The 22,127-nt window shown below is 41.7% G+C and overlaps 1 protein-coding gene across 1 annotated transcript; it reads right to left on the bottom strand.

Moving 5' to 3' along the window:
* Positions 1 to 302: 302 nt before the first annotated feature.
* ATP5MC2 (ATP synthase membrane subunit c locus 2) lies at positions 303 to 13,450 on the bottom strand. Its single transcript, XM_081935240.1, has 5 exons — positions 13,373 to 13,450; positions 8,040 to 8,112; positions 4,716 to 4,793; positions 2,463 to 2,653; positions 303 to 582 (listed from the first exon to the last, which is right to left on the bottom strand). Exons 2-5 carry the CDS (start codon positions 8,103 to 8,105, stop codon positions 468 to 470), a joined length of 450 nt encoding a protein of 149 aa, XP_081791366.1. The 5' UTR covers positions 8,106 to 8,112; positions 13,373 to 13,450; the 3' UTR covers positions 303 to 467.
* Positions 13,451 to 22,127: the final 8,677 nt, after the last annotated feature.

Below are 22,127 nucleotides of genomic sequence, written 5' to 3'. Positions count from 1 at the left end.
TAAGGACAAGCTTCATTAAATTGATTAAGATTTCATTAAAAAGTAACGACATCCAGCTACTGATTAGGTATTTCACACTTATTGCAAATGACTGAACTGAAAACAAACTTACAGCCATTACTGGATTTTCAATGATCTATTGGAGGCAGTGAACACATCCTATTATGAATGGCTGACATCATCAGATGGAATTCATGTGTCCCACTGGTCAACCCCCCCCCCCCACTAACTCCATGGAGAAAATATTTGGAACCAGGTGTCTATTAGAAAACCAAATGTGCACCCTAAAAAAAAGCAGGAAATGTATACCAATCTGTATTTATTCACTTGCCCCCAGTGAACAGGGAGGATTTGGTTAACAGGTGAGCTTCCCTTCTCTCCCACAAAACACTCAGCTCAGCGTACACATTAGACTAAACACAGGGGGGAGAAAGGAAGAGTATGTAGTAGTGCATGTTGGTTTTTTTTCACATGGCAAAGAGAATGAGGAATGCTACCATCAAGCAGAAGAGCCCCATGGCTTCGGAGAGCGCAAAACCCAGGATGGCATAGGAGAAGAGCTGCTGCTTCAGGGAGGGATTTCTGTGAAGGAATTAGAGAGAGAGATATGCCGATCAGAAAACAGAGAAGAATAGACTTCCAGCACCTCTCAAGGAAAAGTTTGATGTTACATCGTTCCTGGCCATGCCACACGTATTAGGAGAAGCAAAAAGAAAAAACCCAAACCCTAGCTACGTTTAGCCAGTTTTGCAATTAAATCTGCAAAATTTATTAGACTATAAAGATTTTACTAGGGTTTGTTCTGCACGAGGTCTTTTTAGCACTGCTTTTCTGCAGTCAATTGCAAGTAGAATTAAAACTAAGGCTCCGAGAGACATTTAACATGCTACTATACTGTATATCAATAAGTAGTGGCCAAGAGCTTTCAGGGTTTATTTCCAAGTTTATTATTTTCTACAAAATGTCCCCGCAATGTTAATTAGAAGCTTCCCTTTGCGCTTTTGTCCATCTCTGTTTTTATTCTGCATAGCTATGGCATCACTGATAAAGAGCCTTTTTCCTCAGTGGGGCGAACAACAAGAGGAAACTAATGCTTCATTTTAAAAATGAATGGCACCGTTATTCCCAAGGGAGGTTATTTCTTAAAAGATGGGATAATAACATTACTACACATATATCCTTGGTGAGAAGAACTGCATAATTAAGGACAACCATCAGTAATGCCACGGCTATATTGAATTAAAGCAATGAGGCAGAACCTGGCAGCAAAAAACATCCAATTACAGGTGGTCCTTAACTTACAACCACAATTGGGATCAGACTTTCCATTGCTAATCAAGTTGTTTGTTAAGTGAGCCATGCCCTATTTTACCGCCTCTTTTTGCCACAATTTTAAATTTTGGGGTTTTAAATTGGTTTTAGAATTGTTTTTAATTATTTAATTAGTTTGGGTTGTATATACAGACGGTATGTTTGCGTTGTTTTGTCTGGTGCTTTGTTATGTTTTGTCGTTTTATACACGAACGGTCTGTACACCGCCCCGAGTCCCTACGGGGAGAGGGGGCGGTCTATAAATTTAATAAAACCTAAACCAAACCTAAACCTAATTGTTAAATGAATCACCCTCATCTTTAAGTGACTCACGTGGTCATTAAACAAATACAGTTTCCCCCATTGACTTTGCTTTTTTTGAAGCTGACGGGGAAGGTCACAAATGGCAATCACATGACTCTGGGACCCTGCAATCATCATAAATACATGCCTATTGCCAACTGCTTAAATTTTGATCATGTGACCATGGGGCTGTTGCAATGGTCGAAAGTCACTTTTTTCAGTGCTGTAACCTATGTGTGTATATACGGGTATATGCATAATGGCTATCTTGAGAGATGAATGCAACGAAATTTAATTTTAATGTATGCTGATTAGTGTATACTTAAAGTCTGATTAGTGTATATTTAAAGTGGCAATAGTTTTATTCTATTCTTATTCTATTCTATCCAGCGGTGGGATTCACTTACCTTCCCTATCGGCTCGCAAATGTGAGCGCGTGCGCGCTTGCTTTGCTCACACGTGCTGCATCTGTGCATGCGCACCGCTTTTTGTGTATGCGCAGTGCTCTCACATTACGTCGGGGTGGGTGGGCAGAGCCTCCCGCAGCCACCGCTACCAGTTTGCCCGAACTGAAGAGAACCAGCTGAATACCACCTTTGATTCTATCCTATTCTAATTGTATTCCTATCCGATCCTTATTCCACTCCTATTCCTATTCCTATTCCATTCCATTCCATCCTATTAATTCTATTCCTATCCTATCCTAATTCCATTCCTATTCCATTCTTCTTTGAACAGTCGCAAAACGAATGTTAAATCAAGGGCACTAAAAGACAGGAAAATCCCATAATTCCTTACCACTGCATAATGACACTACAAACGAGGACATAAGTTAAACTCCCCCATACCTGGCATAGCCAATGATGAGACTGCCGAACACTGTTCCAATGCCAGCACCAGAGCCAGCTACACCCACAGTTGCAGCACCAGCACCAATGAACTTGGCGGCAGTATCAATGTCCCTGGACACTGCGCTTGTTTGGAACTGCCGATGCAGCAGTGGCAAGACTTCATGCTGAGCACCCGAAAGGCAGCAGGACTAGGAGCAAATAAGAAACAGGGGGTGGGTGGGGTGTAGAAGGCAAAGGTCTGAAACAGGAGGTGACCAAAGGTAACTTTGTAGTAATCAGCATGGCCCACAGCCATTCACCAATCTTGGCTGTTGATGTTTGTTATCATTTCAGTCAAATTATACTGTATTTCCAAATATAGCAGAGTTAAAAACCAATTCATAGCTTGGCTTGACAGTGGCTGCAAATCTTGGCAGCGGGCAATTACTGCGATTTGGGCCATTATAATTACAAAGCGGGATGTGGTGGCTCAGTGGCTAAGACGTTGAGGTTGTCAATCAGAAAGGTTGGCGGTTTGAATCCCTAGCGCCACGTAACGGAGTGAGCTCCTGTTACCTGTTCCAGCTTCTGCCAATTTAGCAGTTCGAAAGCATGTAAAAAATGCAAGTAGAAAAATAGGAACCACCTTTGATGGGAAGGTAACAGCATTGTGTGTGCCTTCGGTGTTTAGTCATGATGGCCACATGACCACGGAGACATCTTTGGACAGCGCTGGCTCTTTGGCTTTGAAACGGAGATGAGCACCGCCCCCTAGACTTGGAAATGACTAGCACATATGTGTGAGGGGAACCTTTACCTTTTAATTACAAAGAAAAGGTAGGCAATCTGTTTCATCTGCTCCAGGCAACAGGGTGCTGCTGTTCTTACCATACAAGCCTTATGGAGAGTATCAGATTGTCTAAACCTGTCATAGAGAATCATAGGACAAGATCCAGATTCAAATGTCTCTGTGACTATGTAGTACACTGCATTTAACTGCTGGTCCCCATCTAGGAACCAAACCAGAATTTACAAGATTAAAGCAATACATGAATGAGGAACTGATGGAAATCATTTCTTGAAGCTTATTAACAGTTCCAAAGTTTGAAGTAAATGAATTGGTCTTAGCTTCTCCCAGCAATGAGGAGGAATTAGCTGGAAGAATTCCAAATAAGCTCCAAAAGTAGAAGATTCAAACCTTAGCAAATTCAATAATCATCTGCAGACCTAATTAATATTACATAGAGATGGTCTTGTAGCATCCCGAGGCCCTCTAGTGACATGTCGCTGGTTTTTTTTTACAAGATATATATTTGGAAATGAATACTGTTTTATTGCTGCTGCTTGTACAATCTTTAAAAAAAAATCTAGCAGAGCCAATTCAATGGAAGAGGAGGAGGAAGAATCCTACCTCAAGAAACTCCAGACATGAACGAATAGAGGAAAATTTATATCTGTTGCATCAATAAAACCTAAAGCAATCAGTCCAGGGAGTGGGCAGAGGCTCAGGGCAATCAAACTTTGAAGTACCAATCAGGAGCAGCAAAATTCCCCTCAGGAAAGCTATATAAAAAGAGGACAAAGGAATGCCATTTTTCCTTTTATCACAGAAGGAGGGAGGGTCTTTTCCCAGGCTTGCTTCAACCCTGTTAAGAAAACCCTCCAACCTGGAGAATGACTAGAGAAATCAGAATAAAATAGCCATAGCAAATGGTAAGACGGACACACATGAATGTGTGTGTTTTGTTTTGTGTTTGAATTATTTCAAGGATCAATCTGAGCTATGTTTTTGTATCCTGGGCCCAATTTTGTTCTAGGGATGCGTGTTTCTGCCTGTAAGAAAAACCCACGAGTTAAAGCCTGCAGGCTTCTCTTTTTCTCCCATTGTCTTTCAGCCACATTTATTCCCATACCTTAATCTGTATTATAAAATCCTTATTAAGCTCTTCTAGAATCATTATTCCCGCTTTGACACAGAATGCTCCAATATAGCTATTCGTTGATACTAAGGATGTGCAATGCTGAATGTTCTCGGGGCAGAATGTTCTGGAGAATTCCGGAATATTCTCATTGATCCAATCTGACTATTCTAAGGGATGATCTGAAAACTTTGTTGATTGGAACTGCATTGGTCTGCTTGAATTGCACAATTGCTTTCGCACATCCCTGGTTAAAGCTATAGCAAGTTTTTGCCTGCTGAAACTTGGTAGGACAAAGAAGCAAAATGCTGAGGAGATTCAAAATCTATCTCTCTTGGATATCCCGACTTACCTTATCCGTCCTGATCTGAGGTCTGTTCAGCACAGAAGCAGAGAGAGGTCTGCATAAAACTGTAGAACTGTTCCTCACCTGAAGAAAGAAAGAAAGAAAGAAAGAAAGGAAGGAAGGAAGGAAGGAAGGAAGGAAGGAAGGAAGGAAGGAAGAAAGAAAGAAAGAAAGAAAGAAAGAAAGAAAGAAAGAAAGAAAGAAAGAAAGAAAGAAAGAAAGACATTACAGAAAAGAAATAAAACTTCCACTGGTAAAACAAGCTTCCTCGCCAAGCACATTCTAATTTTAAAGGCAAAATCCTAATGGTTAAAAGGAACAACTGTGGGGTCAAACATGGTGATTTAATATTTAGTTTACTTTATTGTCATTGCACATTGCACAACGAAATTAAATATTTAATATGTGGTGTAAATCAACAGTTACAATTTTGATTTGTAAATCATAGTTTATGGCTGTGTATTATATGCATGGAGGGACGTGGTGGCTCAGTGGCTAACATGCTGAGCTTTTCGATCAGAAGGTCAGCAGTTCGGCGGTTCAAATCCCTAGCCCCGTGTAACCGAAGAGCTCCCATTACTTGCCCAGCTTCTGCCAAGCTAGCAGTTCAAAAACATGTAAAAACGCAAGTAGAAAAAATAGGAACCATCTTTGGTGGGAAGGTAACAGTGTTCCGTGTGCCTTCGGCATTTAGTCATGCTGGCACATGACCATGGAGATGTCGTCAGACAGCCCTGGCTCTTCGGCTTTGAAACGGAGATGAGCACTGCCCCCTAGAATCAGGAACGACTAGCACATATGTGCGAGGGGAACCTTTACCTTTACCTTATTATATGCACTTCAAAACATTTAGACTTGTGCAAACTACAATCAAAACAAAAAAGCTTAAATATAAGTAATACAATACCTGCAACTTGCAGGAACTCATGCAAATAAAATGAGCTAGTTTGTTTTTTTAGTTTGCTCAATGTATTTTGTCAGTTGTAAACAATGGTAAAATGTCGTGCTGGACCCCTCTGGGCTTTGGAATTTTACTGTTATTCTCAGCAGCAAGTACTAAGGAAAAATTAAATGTAAATGTAATGTAAATTAAATTCCTGATTTTCATAGATCGTTATCTGAAGAACCAGCAGTAATTAGAATCTGCAAATTAGGCATAATTGTTATCCCACTTGAGCCATTAATGGAAAAGAAAACAAAGCACTGGGTAGTTCCACTTAGAAAGAACAAACCCCTCCTCACTGTCAATTGATGTTGAACTTTCTCAATGTTATCTTAATTTAATTTAACCTAGGAGAAGGCACTCCGAATTAGAAATGGCATATATTGGGAGCAGTGGTGGGTTGCCAATTTTGTTACTACTGGTTCGGGGGGCAGCAACCCATCTCTGATTGGAAGCATCCTTCAATAAAAATTATTATTAATCAAAAAGCAATAGAGAGTAATTTAACATATCGTATTTTGCAGAGTATAAGATGCACTCCCCCCCAAGTGGATGGGAATGTCTATGCATCTTATACACCAAATGTTGCCAAAGCTCCTCCCCCCCTGCCCCCCCAATCGGTCATTTTTGGCCTCCGTGCATCGTGTTTTTGGCCTCCACACGCTCCATTTTAGACTCATTCCAGGCTGCGGGGATCGCCACAGCACATCGCCGTTGATCGCCGCCTCCAAGTGTTGCATTTTCAGCTGGTTCCAGGTGGCGGGGCGAAAACACAATGCGCGGAGGCAAAAAATGAGATGTACAGAGGCGGCGATGGGCTGTGGTGATCCCTGCAGCCTGGAACAGCGGATTGGCAGTATTCCGGGAGGCCGATCCAACCACCAATCAGCTTCTCATGCTGAATCAGGCTATGATAACATGCTGAAGCTGACCAGGCTGTTTGCTGCAAGGGTGCTAGCCCCATGAATACCGATAGATGCTGGTAGGCAGAGGCAGGTTTTTTGTTTCTTGTTTTCCTCCCCCAAAACTAATGTGCGTCTTATACTCTGGAGCATTTTATACTCCGAAAAATACAGTAAATAAGATTCTCAAGCTGAATTCTTCATTTAGACATAGACTACCATCCTAAACTGAACAGGTTGAGCTGCTCCATCTTTTGAACTATGCCTGTTCAAACTGCAGTGGACAGTGTTCTTCTCTTACCTACCTATTACTGCAGTAATCCATCAACTCAATGTACAACATACAGCACAATCTTGGGAGGCTAGATGGTGTTGTTTCTCTGTGTCATATAATATATGTGGGTATATGCTTAATTTTGCAGTTATTTATTCTGTCATAGTTATGTAGTATATATTGGACGTGGTGATCCTTTGAGAGCTGTATGCAATGAAATTTCATTTGAATGTATGCCGATTAGTGTGCATTCAAAGTGACAATAAAGTTATTCTGTCTAAAACTGCAGGGCTGAATGAAGTCCTGTGCCCATACCTGGCCTATCATAAGTTGGGAACAGCCATCATAATTCCAACTTCAAAGGTAGAGCATATTTTCAGATAAAGTTATCAAACGATCAGACTAGGAGGAGGAAGATATTTATAAACTTCTAAAATTCAGAAAGATGGGGAGGTCTCTCTTTTAACTACCTGTAGTAGTTTACCTACAGGATTGGGAAAAGATAAACAGAACACAGTCCAGAGTAAGAAGATCCATCCTCCAAAGCAGGAATATCATCTGCTGCTCGCATCCATTTTGCCTACCCCCGATAAGAGATGCAACTTTCAGCAGAGAAAAAAATGGACCGCTCAATCAACTGTATTGTGTTCTTTGTAGTGATATAGGAAAGAATGTGACATGATCATAGCAATGAAAAGTCAAGGTGGAAATCTCAGATGGAAACCCAAAAGCATATAGCATACATGATATATACACCTATATAACTTTTTTATTTAACAAGTGCTGTTGTGTATTCAGATGTTGGCAGAAAATGTTAGACTTGTGGAAAAATAGTGAAAGAAGAATGGGTTTCTTGGACAAAAAGACAAGACCACTAAAATTTCATTGTATTTAAGTACAATAACAATAAAGATTATACTTATAAAATATGCCTTATCCCCTTGTCATAAACCACTTCTGCAGCCCACTCCAATTTATAGCTCTGCAGCAAGAGCTGTTAAGATACTTTTATCAGGAGGATAAGGAGTCAAAACTAAAAGAAATCTTCAGAGGGATATTCAGGACAAATTATATCCTATATGTCCTTGCTTGAATGCATAGTTGCAAGTTTTGTAGTTCATTGATTTTAACATACTTGTCAACATGGCCAATTGCTTTTAAAGCCTACACACTATTAAAAATACCCCAAAATTACATCTTAGTTTACTCACCAGGGTGGAGGCAGAAATCAACTTTGCACAAGTGTACATATTCAGAGTTGTGGGGAACAGCCACATTCAACAACTGGAAAACAAGGTGAATGCCAAGACATTAGGACAAAATATTCACGGCTTCTATTATCTTTCACAAGTAGGAACCTACGGGTAGTCCTCACTTAGCAAATACAACTGGGAGTAGCAACTCCATCGCTAAGTGTTGTTATTGCAAAGCAGAAAATCATGTCACTGTGATGGGCTTATGAACTCAATTTCCTTGCAGTCATTAAGCAAAACATCCTGTGACCACAATTTTATTTCCAACTTTTATTTCTAGGAAGACTACCAGATTCTATAACAGTTTAATTCCCTATGCCATCCGTCTGGTAAACTCGCAAGATTCATTTTTTTTTTGCCATTTGCATGTATACATCCGAACTAGACTGTGTTGTTTCTGTGTCATATATGTGGGTATATGCATAATTTTGTATTTATTTATTATTTTGTATATTGGAGGTGGTGACCCTTTGAGAGTTGTAAGCCATGAAATTTCATTTTAATGTATGCCGATTAGTTTGCATTCAAAGTGAAAATAAAGATTTCTATTCCATTCCATTCCATTCCCTTTGCTTGTCACAAGGGAGTTGCAAAGCACACAGATGGTGATAATGGGACTGTGGGATACTATGACGTAAAGCAATGGAATGATGATCACATGACCAGAGGATGCTACAATGGTAATAAATACAAGATTGGTTTCAAAACTGTTTCCAATATGATCATAACTTTGAACTGTTGATAAACAAAGCAGTTGATACACAAAGACTATCTGTACTATATTCGGAAGATCTATCAGGAATAATTTTTGCAGGACACCAATAATAAATGAAAAGATTATACAATGGAAGAAGATTAAAAAAAGCAATACACAATATGTTTTCTGCCAGATAAAAGGAACTGATTAGCACAATTTGAGCTTCCCAAATTTTAGATACTGGCTGGTCAAACATTCCAGTATATTTTTTCACCAGAAAGAGTTTATCTAAAGTTTCTTTTGGTATGTTCAGATTAGATTTTGAATTTTACAGTATACCAAATTCTCAAGGATTTGGGAGCATGAATTTCATGACACAGGACCAATGCAATTCCTTACAAATTCCTAAAATTATACTGTTAGAATACTTTGTTGCCTATTCTAGATATTAAACATTTGCCAATGTGAGGTGGACCTAAGGTCACCTCTAGAAGATATTCAGATGTAATGCTTTGAGACTGCAAGGTAGAGAGAGACTGTAAATGAAGGAACGATTTTTAAAATGTCAGCTAACTTTATAGTTAATAAAATCTGGCACTTGATTTACAACAGATCAGTATGACATTCTAAACCTTGATTGTTTAATAGTAGCAAGTATAAGATTTCCATCTCACCTTGCTTTTATGAAGCAAGCTTGGGAAAGTTGAATTTATGTATTTGTGGAAGGACTATATGTTTCATTCATTTGTCATACACTAAAAACATCCCTGGATCAGAATCAGATTCTAGTTGATTAGGGACCAGGTTTAATTTGAAAAGTGAAAAAGATCCTATAAGCCTGGAATGCACTATTCCATTTATGCCAAACACACGTCAGAAACTGGGTTCTGTGATTTAAACTGTAGATAGAACATACAGTCAAGTATGATATTTACATCACCAGAAGTGGCTTCTGCATTCAGATGTCTTATAACACATAAGACTGAATTATGTGTTGTCCCTAGATTGCTCCAAGCAAGAGCCCGGAACAACTACTACAAGGAAAATATTTCACAGATGCACATTTGGCATTCATGATGTACCTGTGAGAATTATTCAGGGCATGGTGATCTCAAATCAATATAGTTTATATGGGCTATATGAAATAAGTGCTTCCCTTCCCCCCCCTAAAATATTTCTTTTTATGCATAGCTTTTTTATAAGCTGCCCAACAAGCTTGCTATTATATACAGCAGTTGACCAGAACTAAAAATTAGCTGTGAACTGTGTTTCAAATTATTCTCAAGGTAGCAGCCGTGAGATTCAGAGAAGAAAAAGGATGCACTCTATAAAGCACTCAAACTGCATGGCAGCAACTGGACTACAGATCCAGAATCCTCTGCCACATCTATGGGATATAAAATGTCGAGGAAGAACTGTCAACCAGCCTTGATCTGCTCCTGTTGTAACTAATAGCTTCAGCTGCAGAAATCAGGTAAAGCTTTTCATTATTTGGGGACGAACAACATAGAGGGATGAAAGAAATCAAGATTTATGCATTTTTATAAGAAAAGTAGCTTACACTATACTGTATCATCAGTCGCTTATTGGGATAGCGATAACTTCCATAATTGAGTAATTTTTTATTCACAGTTTACAATCAAATACTAGTTGCCCTCCTGTAGATAATCCTACTTTATAGCTGTCTTAGTGTGATTCAGAATAGAGTAACCATTTTGATCACATAAATAACCCCCAGTGATTCCTGCGGGGTTTATTATAAGGAATTGACAAAGAAAAATGCTTCATTACTTTCATTATGCACAGAACAAGCTGCTGTTAAAGGCAACAAAAAAGCTTAGCAGAAAAGGGGAAATGATATATAAAAAATAAAAATACTTGTCAAATGAAAAATTCGGGATTTCCCAACAGACTCTCATATGCACTAATTCAGAAAAACTGAAGAAGCTAATAGTTCTCCCATAATTTTTTAACCAAATTTCAATAAAATTCAAGGCCTATCCTATTGTGAATATTTCAATACAGTACTTACCAGTGGACTTAAAGGTGAGATACATTATCTTACTTGAAGAATCTTTCAGAAAATATTACTAATAGCACACAAAAAATCTTATTGTTGTCATGATTTTTTATAACCCCAATGGATCATTTTCAAATGCAAATTTGAAATTTCTTGATTTGTCTGCTAAAGCAAGAATTGAGCAAAAAATAAACTGAATCATCTAAAAGATCTCTGGGTGATGGTTGATACATTATTTTGTCAATAAATCTTTACCACCAGTAAATCTGGTAGACAGATTGTTTAATAGTAACAACAAAGATACTTCTACCTCTGTTAAATTATACTGCTGAAATGAGGAAACAGGATCAGATTTCTTTGCAAATAGGCTGTGATGTCTATGGAACTGAGGAAGCTTCTTCTTGAATGGGAAGTGAAATGTTTTGGAAGAAAAAACCAAGAAAGTCTAATTGCCTTTTGGAAAAGCACCTTTTGAGACAAACAGGCTATAAATCCTAATCAGTTGTGGTGGTGTAAGTGGTTCGGATACAGCAGGTTCTTATTCATCTTAAATCTCAGTTTATGGGGAAACTTTGTGTTAGCCACTCTGTTTCAGCCCCACCTATCTCACTAGGTTTCTGTTGTGGGGGAAATGGCAGGAGAGAGTACTAAGTGTCTTGTCTTGACCTCCTAAATGGAAAGTGGGATATATCTATATCTAATCTATATCAATATCAATATAGTCCTGGGCTTTGAATCTGGTAACTCAATGCATCCTTTTTATTCTATTTCAGCAACTTTCCTGCCAATTGCCAGAAAAAAGTAAATCTTTTCAACTTGAACTTAACTAAACTCCTATGCTAGAGAGGTGGAAAAAGGAGAAAAGCAGATATTAAAGAAGTAATAGAGGCTGTGGAGTAAATTAAAAGGTTATCGGTGAACACCCAGCGAAGAGATTACAAGAGAGACTTTGTGCTGAACACCAAACCTCACTCTGACTGCTTTTAAAAGTCACAAGGTTAACTTACATGCCTCCTCTTTCAATACAGGCAGTCTTCGACTTACAACAGTTCGTTTAGTGACCGTTCAAAATGACAGTGGTACTGAAAAAGTGACAGTATGATTTTTCACATTTACAACCATTGCAGCATTCCCAGCCATGTGATCAAAACTCAAACGCTTGGCAACTGACTCATATTTATGACGGTTGCAGTGTCCCGGGGTCATGTGATCCCCTTTTGTGACCTTCTGACAAGCCACACCAATGGGGAAGTCAGATTCACTGAATCACCGTGTTACCAACTTAACCATCTGCAGTGATTTATTTAACAACCATGGCAAGGTTGTAAAATGGGGCAAAACTCACTTAACGAATGTTTCACTTAGAGACAGAAATGTTGGGCTCAATTATGGTGATAAATCACAGGGCTACCTGCACCTTCTTCTCCCCTACCTCAGAACTTGGGCAGGGGCCAAAACTTTCTGCCTTTATTTGAAGGATCCTTGGTGCTCTCTGAGCTTGTTTGCTTGCAGACGTTTCACCAAACTAGGTAACATCATCAGTGCTATGGTAGCAAGGAGTGCTGTTTGCTGTCAATTTATATTCTGGTAGCAAACAGCACTCTTGATTATCACTGATGATGTTACCTAATTAGGGTAATGAAATGTCTGCAAGGAAACAAGCAATCAAGGACCCCTCATGGCAACCCTGAGCTGCAAACATTCCCCTTTATTGGTGCCTTTATTTATAGTGAGGCATTCTCCTTGGGAAACAACAAAAGAAGGGTTTGTCTATGGAAATTCTCAGTCATCCAAGTCATGGTTGTCCCAAAGGTGCTTCCCCCCCACCCCCGCCTTCAAAAGGCAACTGGACTTTCTGATTTTTCTTCAAAGACATTTTGCTTCTCATCTAAGAAACTTCTCCAGAGCTGAAGAAGCTTCTCGGATGAGAAGCAAAACGTCTTCAAAAGAAAAAAAACAAGAAAGTCCAGTTGCCTCTTAAAGAAGAAAAAAGCACCTTTGGGACCAAAGGGACAGTTTTCTTTTTAAAATTGTGTGCAATAAAAGGTGTGTGTGTGTGTGGGGGGGTGTTGTTGTTGAGAAACCCTGGCAAAACAACCTTGAGGGGGCTTGGCTAGCCTCCTGAAGGACGATCACCCTGGGGCTGCCCTGTCATGCGCATCGGCTTTGCGAGGTATCCCCTGCGAAGGGCGCTCGCGCCGGGCCGACACCGCCAACCTCCCATGAGGGAAAGCAAAGGCTTCAATTGCTGATTCTATTGGGAGGGGGGAGGGCGGAAGATAAGGAATATTCTGAAGCCGCAAAGCCCCGCCCACACGCCAGTCAAGATCATTCTCAAGGGTGGCTCCGCCCACCGCAAGCTCCGCCCCCTTGTCCCGCCGAGACGGTGCACGTCCCGCTTGACCCCACCGTGCACCCCTTCAAGACCGAAGAGGAGCGGAGTGCAAAAGAAGCGAAGCAAAAAAAAAAAAAAACGCCGGCCGGGGTATAGCAGGCGGAGGAGGGGAGGTGGACGGGGGGGACAGAGAGAGGATTTCCCATACACCCACAAAGACCAGGGCTCCGCGACCCTACCTGCTGCTCAGGAGGAGAGAGCGAGAAGGACCGCTTTCCGCGCATGCGCTAGCGGAAGAACGACTCTAGGGCCTTAATGCCGCCCGGAAACGGTTTCTGCGGGAAAAGAGCTAAGAAGGCTGGAGCGCCCATCACTCCAAGGGGGGGGGGGGATGCAAGTGGGGAAATGGCCTTGAGTATGTGACAGCGCCATCTTCCGGTTTGGGTGATTGCACGGAAGGTTACTGTTCTAGTCGACCGGAAGCGTTGGGTACACTTTTCGCGGCTCGCCTCTTACCGGAAAAATGTGACAGTTCGCTTTTCAAATCGTTCTGGAGCATCGCGTCCCAAAGGTGGCAGCATTGGAAGATATTTGCATGGCCGTTGCTATGGAGAAGGACCGCTTGTGGCGGTTTTCTCTTAATTTCAGCAGGTGTCGCTCTCGGGCGAGCCAGCAACTATTAAAAGTTGTTTTGCTTATGAATACATTCGTGAAGGTTATTCGCCAAGCTGACTGACGGATAGAAGCAACAGCGGGATACCTTAAAGTTAGGTTTCTTGTGTGGAGCTACCTATCATAGCTGCAAAACTCTAGATTACCATTAGATGGGTGACAAGAGAAGCGATCAGGTCTAATTGCTGCCACCTAGTGTCCATCTGGAGTGTTGCAGCTCTATCGAAGCTCTGGCCTCAACCCTGTTTCATGCACCAAAGAATAGAATAGAATAGAATAGAAAATTCTAATTCTTTATTGGCCAAGTGTGATTGGACACATAAGGAATTTGTCTTTGGTGCATATGCACAGTGTACATAAAAAATGATATGTTCGTCAAGAATCATAAGGTATAACACTTAATGATAGTCATAGGGTACAAATAAGCAAATCATACTAGGAAACAAGCAATATAAATCATAAGTATACAAGCAACAAAGTTACAGTCATACAGTCATAAGTGGAAGGAGATGGATGATAGGCACGATGAGAAGTTTAATAGTAATGCAGACTTAATAAATAGTTTGACAGTGTTGAGGGAATTATTTGCTTAGCAGAGGATAAACAAATAATATTGTTAATATTGTTGTTCAGGATAAACAAATCTTGTGTCTAGTTGTTCTGGTGTGCAGTGCTCTATAGCGTCATTTTGCAGGTAGGAGTTGAAACAATTTATGTCTAGGATATGAGGGGTATGTAAATATTTTCACAGTCCTCTTTTTGACTCGTGCAGTATACAGGTCCTGTATACTGCACAAAGGGTTGTGATGCTAGTTTGCCTTCTCATGATGCACCCTGGATAGCACAGTGTGAACCAAATGACTAGCAACATCTGCAGCCAGACTACATTGGAGAATTGGCAGTTAACGACAGTTGGCAGTCAGACATCTTTGTAGAACTCCTGGCTCTCTAAATACATGACAACGGGAAACAAAATGGGCCTTCTAAAACCCCAAGGGTGAAAGAGCACTCAACTACCATCAAGAAAGTACGCTCAGCCTTTCGACGGTCGCCTCCATCACATTCTGAATCTACCCATCCTGGACGTTAACATCTGAACCACTATAAGTCCATGTATTTGCCATACGCTAACTAAAATTAAAATGAACCAAAGCAGGTTAATTTTATATCTTCTGTGTGTGTGTGCATATGTGTGTGCTATTCTTTTTTTGCCAGCCATTTCTACTAATTAAAAATCCTTGTAAGATTCAGTACATTTGAGTCGCCTAACGTTATCTAGGGACTTTCTTCACAGAAGGAATACTGAATTTGGATCTACCAGGTTGAATGGAAGAGGGATTGTTGTGAGCTGCCCAGAATAATTGAGAGTTTTATGAAGACAGGGATGTACAATGCCATCCTTTACTCGCACTCAGCCCATTAAGAAAAGCAAGCCTTGCCTGTCATTTTCTGCCATACATTAAAAGTGGTGTTTATGCAAATAAAAAGGGCGGGGAGTCTGAATCACCTCCTGTGTCTCATTTCATTGTAGCAAACACTGACCTTCCTATTGGCCATGGTTTGCTATGGCAGGAATGTCACTGATCCTTGCCCTCTACAGCCATTTGATCCTGGGCTTCTGGAGGTGTGAAATCCTGGAGAATAAAATTCCTTCCTTCCTTCCTTCCTTCCTTCCTTCCTTCCTTCCTTCCTTCCTTCCTTCCTTCCTTCCTTCCTTCCTTCCTTTCTCCCTCCCTCCCTCCCTCCCTCCCTTCCATATAAAGGATGTCAACCAGGGTGGGCCGCTATGGGTTCGCCAGGTTCAGGAGAACCCATAGCTAAGGTTACGTAGCTAACGGCAGGGGGATATGCCTTCTAGGTAACATAGTAAGCACATTCTACATAGACCATCAGGCCCTCTCTAGGGCAAATGAGGAGGAAGGAGTTGAAGTCCAGAAAAGGAATTTTAATCTAGGTTAATTTTCAGCTGGGTTATGCATGAGAGTCAACCAGCTTATGGCTGAAGTAGGAAAAGTCAAACATCCATAAGTTGAGCCATTTTTGCCAGGCCTGTCTGTTCTGGGGCCTCTGAGTTGAGGTAATTGCTCGTAGAAGTCTAGCTCAGCAGCATGGGTCAGGCTGGGTGGATATTAGAGGAGCTATGCTCGTAACCCTTCAGGAGGTTACCAGGTCGGAGAAAAATTTCTTGTTTAAAAGGTTCCCCAAATTGGGGACTTTATTTGTTCCCTGGCTTATGCATGGATCTTTCCCTACACCAATTCCCAGTTCTGTGGAGGGGACCCTGACATTATTATAATGTTAGTTTAGGAAGGATGCTGTAAATCAAGACACTGTTTTAATGTCTTGAAGGAGAAAGGCAGGGCAAACACACCCATCAATGCATTAAAAACCCTACCAGCCTGTGTAGCAATTTGGTGGCCCCAAGGTGAAGGATGCATCCATTGCACTAGGCCTCTAAGGCCTAGTATTATATCTTATAGCACTTTTAAAAATTCAAAAGAGCCACAGAAGTTGTAGGGATGATCCAGTGATACCACTGGAAGGAACAGGGCTGGTGTTCATGGCCCTTTGATATTTGATTAGGGTTTAAGTGTAACATAAATAACGCTTAGACTTATATACCGCTTCACAGTGCTTTTCAGCCCTCTCTAAGCAGTTTACAGAGTAGGCATATAGCCCCCAACAATCTGGGTCCTCATTTTACCCACCTTAGAAGGATGGAAGGCTGAGTCAACCTTGAGCCTGGTGGGATTTGAACGGACAAATTGCAGGCAGTCAGCAGTCAGCAGAAGTAGCCTGCAGAACTGCACTCTAACCACTGCGCCACCATGGCTGCAGCAAACTAAAGCTTCATATTTTAATTTGTTGGTGTTGCTTATTTCAGTGATTTGAAATCTGCAGTTGGAAAAGTCTTCCACCTGTCCATTGTCCAAAACCTTGAGGACATTCCTGCACATAGTAAGTTTATTATACTTGCCATTGGATCCCATACACACAGCGTTAAATGAAATATTTCAAAGAGCTGTATGGAAGCCGATTATCCAGTGGAACCGAGAAGCTGTGTTTCCATTTAAAACTTAACTTGCTTATTCAGCTATGAGATGAGTTCCTTTAAAGTACGTAGGAAGTAATAGCTGTCCAGATTTGCAACATAACACTTGCAAGCTATTCAAGGAATGAGATGGGGTGGGGTGGGGGGGGGGAGAGAAATGGCTTCATTAAGATATGGCTAATAATGACAATCATAGTAGTAATAACGGCAACATCAATGCTGCAAGCGTTGGTCTTTTACTAGGAAGTCCCATGAGACATATATATGCATAAGACCGCACTGGGTGATTTTGTCCCTATTAAATCACATAACATGTACAGTCTCCATTGCACTCGCCTCTGCCATATCCTAAAGATGGTATGAGAAAACCCACCATTTTACAGACAAGAAAACTGAGGCAGATTCCTAGTGACTCTGGGGCGTGAGGCAGAATTTGAACTCAGGAGCCAAAACTTACTATAGAGTAGCCCATGTCAAAGTAAACAGTAACATTTCTCTTGAGCTCATTCCCATTGTTAGAATCCACACAGATACTTCTGAAGAAACCCCCAGCTTACATACAAGCAATAAATTCTCCCTAAATACATGCATGCACACACTGGCACAGAAAAGCAGAATTAACACACTTTGTTCTGCTCCCCAAAGGCACCCAGACGGATTTGTAATACACATTCATTCATTCTCTGAGCACACCACCTTCCATTAATTTTTCACCTCCTCCTCCCTTTTTTCCTTGCAATGCCCTGGCCATCTTTCTCACCGGGGAGAAGGCCAAGAGCTAGGCATCATATCAAGTTGTCTTTGCTTAACCCAAGGTTTCGGTGGTTGTAATTTACACACCTCCTCTTTGGGCCAAGAAAAGCTGTTAACTCTTCTTTATTGCTGAGGGGGAAAACCCAAGATGCAGCTTTAAAGTATTTCATCCCTCACAGGGTCAAGTTTCCTGGGATAATTGGTTTGCGATCACATGAAATGTATGGGTATGTAGCAGGAATGTGCGGTCAGGGGAGGCAGGGGAGGCAGAGCCTCACCGCTCTCATCATGAAAAAAAAGGGAAAAGGCGCTGAGGAGCCTCGGGGAGTGGGACTGCGCGAGCCGCGGTCCCCTTCATGTTGACTCAGGAAGGCGGGGAATGGGACCACGTGTGCAGGACAGAGGGAGGTGCAGGAGGCTCCTCTAGCCTCAGCCTCCCTCCTGCACACGTGGTCCCATTCCCCGCCTTCTGTCGGGTTCTGACACCGGAGCTCATGGTTCCCGGGCGAATGCGCATGCGCGAGTGGCTCCCTTCCTCGCACTGAGCAACGGCAGGTTTACGGGAAGTTGCTCGCGAAAGCAGAAAGTGCGATGGACTTTTCCGACCGTCGGCTACTGCTTCCCTGCCAGCTCGCTCGCGAAAGGACCCTGGAAACCGAGTCGTGACCGGCGCCTTGTTAAGAATTCCCTGCCTTCCTGATGACGTCACCAGCCTCACCAGCCATAAACCTCACCGCACGTCACTGGTATGTAGGATGGGAGCAGCTATTGCAGTTTTGTGGCAGTGTCCTAGTGGTTGCAGGGCTGAGACCTAAAATATCAAAAGTCATAACAAGACAAGGCTTATTCTTCATCAGTATCACCCAGACTTTCTAACTAACATGTCTCCTTCTGTTTAGGACGGGGTCACACCTTCCACTGGGTTGCTTAACTATCCTTTAATTAAAATAATAATAATAAAGCTGGGTTCATAAACCTGCCAAAATGGAAACCTTCACTTAGAAAACATGATAGCTAGCTTTGCACCACAGATTATTGGTGCAAGTCCCTGTCCCCAGCACATCAATAAAAATTCTGGTACAAATTCAGCCCCTCTTTGGTCAGATTACATGTCCATGTACCCCAGGGGTGGGTTCCTGCCAGTTTTAATCTCTTCTATAGAAGAGGTTCCACAAATCTACAGTGCCATTTAGAACCGGTTCCAGCTCCCTCCCCCCGCCCGTCCGCACATCATCAAGATGAAGAGAGAGAGAGGAGGAATTCTGGGAGTTGAAGTCCACATGTCTTAAAGCTGTCAAGTTTGAACACCCCTGAGGTTTTTTTCCTAAAGGGTTAGGGGTGCAAGGGTCTTGTAACTTGACAGCTTTAAGACTTGCATGCTTCAAATGCCAGTGTTTCTAAGCCAACATTTTGGTTGCTAAGGAAGAGCATTGTTAAGTGAGTTTCATCACATTTTACAAGTTGGCCATGCCCACCCAGTCACATGACTGGCAAGCCACTCCCACCCAGTCACATGGCTGACAAGCCACTCCCACCCAGTCACATGGCTGACAAGCCACTCCCACAAAGCAGGCCACACCTACAGAAGAGGAAACCCACCACTGATGTACTCAAATATTGTAATCTTAAAAGTCACGAAGAGGAAAGTGGTTAAACTGAAGAGCACAGAAGAGGAAATCTTTTGTAATTGATGAAAGGAAGAAATGAAAATGGGATAGAGGTCTGACAACATAGATAAGAAGAAAAAGATGCCTTTGAATTGAACTATTTTGCTGGGAACTTCACAGAAGTATCCATTTAGGGAAGAGCACAGATATGGTTTCCAACTGCCTTTTTCCAGATGCTTTTTTGCCTTCCTAGCCTAGCACCGATCCCTGGAATTCCTTGGTGGTCATCTACCCAAGTACCATGTAAAGTGAACTGAGGTGGGGGCTCTAAGATTATAAAACCAGAGGGAAGGCAATTAACAGCCATAATAGGAGTTTAAAAGGAACAGAGATAATGGATACAGCATAATCTGATGGAATTGCAGCTACTTAAGCATCTAGGCAGCATTATGGGACTTACACCAATGACATCAGAATTGAGGAAAATTATTGAAGCATTGGAAGCTCTGTGTGTGTGTGTGTGTGTGTGCGCGCGCGCGCTTTTCTTCAAAGACATTCTCATTCATTCTATGTTAGTATACTGTCTGAAATTGTTGTAAAGTAAGTGGAAATGTTACTAAGATAAGAGAGAGGACTGTATCTTTTAACAATGATATTGCTAGCTGGCAGACGAAATAAGATTGCTAAGAGGAAGGGTACAATCAATTAAGAGCTTAAAGGCAATGATGCAGAGCAGTGTAAGCGGCTTGTCAACTGTAACACTCTCAGCTGCTTCTTAAAGCCACTTTAGACATTCCAGGCTGGACTTGCAATGGATTCACAACAGAGCTGGAATGATGCTTAGTCCTAATTGTGGCCACTTCAACGGCCAATAGACCCCAAAATTATCTGCTTTTTCATTTCCTCCTCACTAGTCCTCATTTTGCCTTTGCTTTTCCGGATGTTTCCATTCCTTCTTCCCACATTGTCGCAAATGACACTAATGCAGCCCCCCCCCCCCCCCCCCAAGTCTCGCTGTGGCTTTATGGTACCATCTTTGCTCAAAGCAGTAGGGAGCAGTTGCTCTTTCATTCCCAATCCCCTGCTGGCCTATGGGAAGAGAAGGAACTGATAGGCCAGCTTTGTAAAAACAAAGAATGAAGTTCCTATGTTGCAAAGTAAAGTAAAGTAGTAGTAGTAGTAGTAGTAGTAGTAGTAGTAGTAGTAGTAATAATAATAATAATAATAATAATAATAATAATAATAATAATAATAATAATAATGGGAAGGGGAGCTTTTCATTTGTGAGGAGGGGGGTAGGAAAGCAAGAGGAGCATGCTTCACCTAGCCTGGGCAGAAACAGGGAAATGAAAGGGGCCTGAATCAGCTTCTGGGACAGGCTCTTGATATAACAGCCATTGTTGGATCAACTGCAAAATTATTATTATTTTTAATGACAGTGGCCCACCAGTGGGGAACATAGCCATATGACAGATCCAAAACTGCTAGTAGATTGGTTCACAAAGGAGCCAGTCAGCGATTAGCCAATCAACACTGAGAAGGAGGGGCTAGCCAATCAGCCAATGGCAGCCAGTTAGAACTACTTCTGCTGCTGAAATGGAACGATGCACCTTTGTCGTGAAGGGCTTAAGGCAGCTGAGATGAAAAGGCAGCCTTTTTGAATCAGACCTGGAGAATATGGACCTTGGGGGCATTTGCCAGAGGACATTGCCACCCATTCTTGGGCTCAGGACTTGGTGAATGACCTATGCTGGTGAGCAGCCAAGGAAAACAGAAAGAGTGGATTTCTGCTTTAAGAACTGAGCCTCAAAGGAAGAACCAAGATAGGAAATTTTAAAGAGAGGGAATCCTTTGTAGAATAAAGTAATAACATGTAAGCTAGAAATGACGACGAACGAAATAAACTTCTTGCTTGTATTCCCCGAATTCTCAAAGGCAGAATCATGATCACCTTGTGATAATTCAGAAAAGACAATTACAAGAAGCAAAAAAAAAAAAAAAAAGTTTTTTTTACTACCACTGCCCAAAACAGTATAGTATACAGTGTAGTAGTGTTCTTACTGGTGGGCAGATTGCCTACAGATAGATAAAAGAAAAAAGAAAAGAAAAATGTTCCTAAGGGGGTAGGGAGCTGAAAAACCATGAAGACCCCATTCCTGTTGATGGATAACTCTCATATCTACATCCTGAAGCCCTGTGCAGAATGAGGCAAGCAAATTGTTTACCCACAACTTCGCAGAGGTACATTTTTTAAAAAAATGCTTTGCAGTATTTCAGATATGGCCCAGCTAAACCAGAAACAAATCAGCTCATCTGCCAATTGGGGGCAACTTCATGGAATCAATCGCAGGAGTGGTGCTGAAATGGCAAAAACACTGGAAGCAGAAATACCCTAATTTCAAATTTGTTGGAAGAGAAGTGTAAGCAACTGCATCAAGATCTAAGGAAAAGCTAAGGAGAATAAAAGCAGGAAAGCTTTCATTTACTGTGTCGGTCAGTAAAAAATAGGTTCTTACCAGTGGTGGGTTCTGGATCCCGGTGCAACTGGTACGGTGCATGCATACTTACCGCCGTTCCCGAACTTCTGGTTTCCCCATAGGGCTGGTTTTTTGTGCTCCGGAGGCTTCAGGGAAGCTCCTGAAGCCTCCGGAGGGCCTCCAGGAGGTGGAGGGGTGCTCTTTTTGCCCTCTCCAGGCTCCTATAAAGCCTCTGGAGCCTGGGGAGGGCGAAAAATGGCTTTTAAAAATGCTGAACTGGCCAGCTAACAGGGCGATGCCTCGTGTGCCCTGACAAACGGCTCCGCGTGCCACAGGTTCTCCATCCCGGCCCTATACTGTTCCTGTGCATTTCGTTTTTCTTGCCTAAATGTAGAACCTTACTCTTTTCACCATTGAATTTCATTTTGTTAGA

Source organism: Natrix helvetica (assembly GCF_964273705.1).
Source record: "Natrix helvetica genome assembly, chromosome: 1".
Taxonomy (NCBI): domain Eukaryota; kingdom Metazoa; phylum Chordata; class Lepidosauria; order Squamata; family Natricidae; genus Natrix; species Natrix helvetica.
The sequence above is the reverse complement of the archived record's forward strand: the minus strand, read 5'-3'. Positions and strand labels throughout refer to the sequence as shown.

What these genes read in the sequence shown, in the direction of transcription:
- ATP5MC2 (XM_081935240.1), bottom strand. Translation starts at nt 8,105, where the DNA reads ATGTGGCTGTTCCCCACAACTCTGAATATGTACACTTGTGCAAAGTTG. An exon ending in TGATTTCTGCCTCCACCCTG is followed by an intron (nt 4,794 to 8,039) that starts GTGAGTAAACTA and finishes TTCTTTCTTCAG; the next exon opens with GTGAGGAACAGTTCTACAGT. An exon ending in CTCAGATCAGGACGGATAAG is followed by an intron (nt 2,654 to 4,715) that starts GTAAGTCGGGAT and finishes ATTTGCTCCTAG; the next exon opens with TCCTGCTGCCTTTCGGGTGC.